General features: G+C 47.8%; 1 protein-coding gene across 2 annotated transcripts in view; it reads right to left on the reverse strand.

The window, feature by feature from the left end:
• Window positions 1-2500, reverse strand: part of col4a6 (collagen, type IV, alpha 6) — a gene marked incomplete at its 3' end in the record, with an annotated part of 134705 nt that overhangs the window by 43349 nt on the left and 88856 nt on the right. For both annotated transcript variants that reach the window (XM_080022882.1, XM_080022881.1), the window contains exon 5: window positions 575-709. In XM_080022882.1, the coding sequence (XP_079879008.1) occupies window positions 575-709 (135 nt within the window). The remainder of the gene's footprint in view (window positions 1-574; window positions 710-2500) is intronic.

Here is a 2500-nt window from a genome sequence, read left to right on the forward strand (position 1 = left end):
CTGGGACTGGGATCCTTTTGAACCGTTTGCAGCGGGTGGTGTTTTTTTTTTGTGGTGCGGTCGGAGGCTGCAGAGCGTCTGGAGAACACGACGCCGTCAGCTGGAACTTGTTCAACACGGACGCGTACGACGAGGATCCCAAAACACACCGGAGCCAAACACTTCAAGTGTGAGAGGTTCCGTTTCGGGGCTGACACTTTGAATGGTTGTCACCTGGAAGCACCTTTAATATCACGACCAGGAAGGAGATCCTCCAGATGTCAAATGAGCCAATGCAACAGTGAATATGAACATGAATGAAGTGAATAAACCACACAGCCTCCAAACGCAATGTGTGAGGCAAGTGCTGAAAAACCACAATACAACTCACACCGTGCCCGTCAACACATTCTCAAACCACACCTTTTGCTTTTCCCTCCATTGACATGTCGTCTGTCGGCCGTTGTGCACGGCCGTGGGGAGGCGCCCCCTGGAGGCCCAGCCGGGAGCTGCGGCCTCCACTCCTGGTTGCCTGGCAACCGGGGAGACTCTGAGGGGACGGTTTACCAAAACAAACAAGATGGCCGCCACGTACCTTGTCTCCCTTGGGGCCCGAGGGTCCCTTCAGTCCGATGTGGCCTTTCTCCCCTTTGGGCCCCGAGGGTCCGGAGCCCCCCTGGAAGCCCTCCGGTCCGGCTGGACCGGCCTGTCCCAGTGGCCCCGGGCGACCCTGAGAGCAAATCAACAAAGACATTTGGTTAAACCGCGACGAACCGACACTGATTGTCGGCTTGGGCGGTGTTCTGGTCCCTCAACTCTATGTTGAGGTCAGTTCGGTTCCATCAGAACTCCAGTTCCGCTCCTGTTGCCATGTTTCAGCTCCGCCCCCGCACCGGTCCGGGTGGAGGCCTGGGCCGCTCAGCTCTATGCACGCAGCTGCATCCAAATCCCGGAGTTGAGTATGACTTTCTGGACCTGGGTCTTGTTTCCCATCTGTGAGTTTTTACCTTTCCCTCACAGCAGACGAGACCAGAACCACGCAGCGTGGTGGAGGTGGTGACGGAGGGCTGACGGAGTGCTCTATTCATCTCATTTTGAGCTGGCTTTTAACATGTAGGGTATATCTTGTTGTGTGGCAGAAGAGCCTGCAGGGGGCAGCAGAGTGAAGGAGTCCTCCTCACTTCTGCAGAATAAAACAAACTATCTCCAACTGAATGTCTCATTATGAGCAATAAACGCTAAAAAAAAAACAACTAAAATTGAAATTATTATGTTATTTGAATGATATATTATTATATATTCATTTAATTTAAATTTTTTTTTTTTTTTGCCAAAAAGGGGTAAAAAAAAAAAGTTAATGGGATAAGTTCAATAGAAAATATGCAAGTACATGTCTTTCTACCTCTCTCTGTCTGTCTCTCTCTCTGGATGGGAGGGAGGTGGGGATGTGGGGGGGGTGGAGGGAGGTGGGGAGGGATGGAGGGAGGGATGGATGGAGGGATGGAGGGGGTGGGGAGGGGCAGAGAGGGTGGATGCTGGCCTCAGGGTCAAAGTGTAGCAGATGGGTGGGGCGGTGGCACCAGGACACAATCTCTTGAAATATTCGGATATATTGACAATATGTTAAAATACTGTAAATGATCAAGTTTGATATGATGATCAATCAATATTATATCAATAACCTGATGTGAGACTAAAATCATCTGTAGTTTATTAATATCCACATGAGATCAGATTATGAGGCAATCAAGCTCCATAAAAACAACATTTAACTGCATCAGGATATTGATTTGGTTGATTTGGTTGATCTGGTTGATTTGGTTGATTTGGTTGATTTGATTGATTTGGTTGATTTGGTTGATTTGGTTGATTTGGTTGATTTGATTGATTTGGTTGATTTGGTTGATTTGATTGATTTGGTTGATTTGGTTGATTTGGTTGATTTGATTGATTTGGTTGATTTGGTTGATTTGGTTGATCTGGTTGATCTGGTTGATTTGGTTGATTTGGTTGATTTGGTTGATTTGGTTGATTTGATTGATTTGGTTGATCTGGTTGATTTGGTTGATTTGATTGATTTGGTTGATTTGGTTGATTTGGTTGATCTGGTTGATTTGGTTGATTTGGTTGATTTGATTGATTTGGTTGATTTGGTTGATTTGGTTGATTTGGTATCAGCTCCTGCAGCGTCTCTGCTCCAGGAGGAAACATGAAGCTCAAACATCATGACTGGAGCAACTCAAACAACGGTGAAGTTTAACTGGTGATCACAGTGCTGCTGGGGGGCCCCTGGAAGGTGCTCCTGGGGGGCCCCTGGGACCCCTGGAAGGTGCTCCTGGGGGGCCCCTGGGACCCCTGGAAGGTGCTCCTGGGGGGCCCCTGGAAGGTGCTCCTGGGGGGCCCCTGCTCTGTTTATAAGGTCATCGTATTGTTCGTCAGTAAATTACGTCTGTGAAGTAATTTAGTGCAGACGACACAAAGCTGAAATGAACGGATGTAGAATTGATTTTTATGAGACATT

The sequence above is a fragment of the Zeus faber genome, assembly GCF_960531495.2.
Source record: "Zeus faber genome assembly, chromosome: 22".
NCBI lineage: Eukaryota > Metazoa > Chordata > Actinopteri > Zeiformes > Zeidae > Zeus > Zeus faber.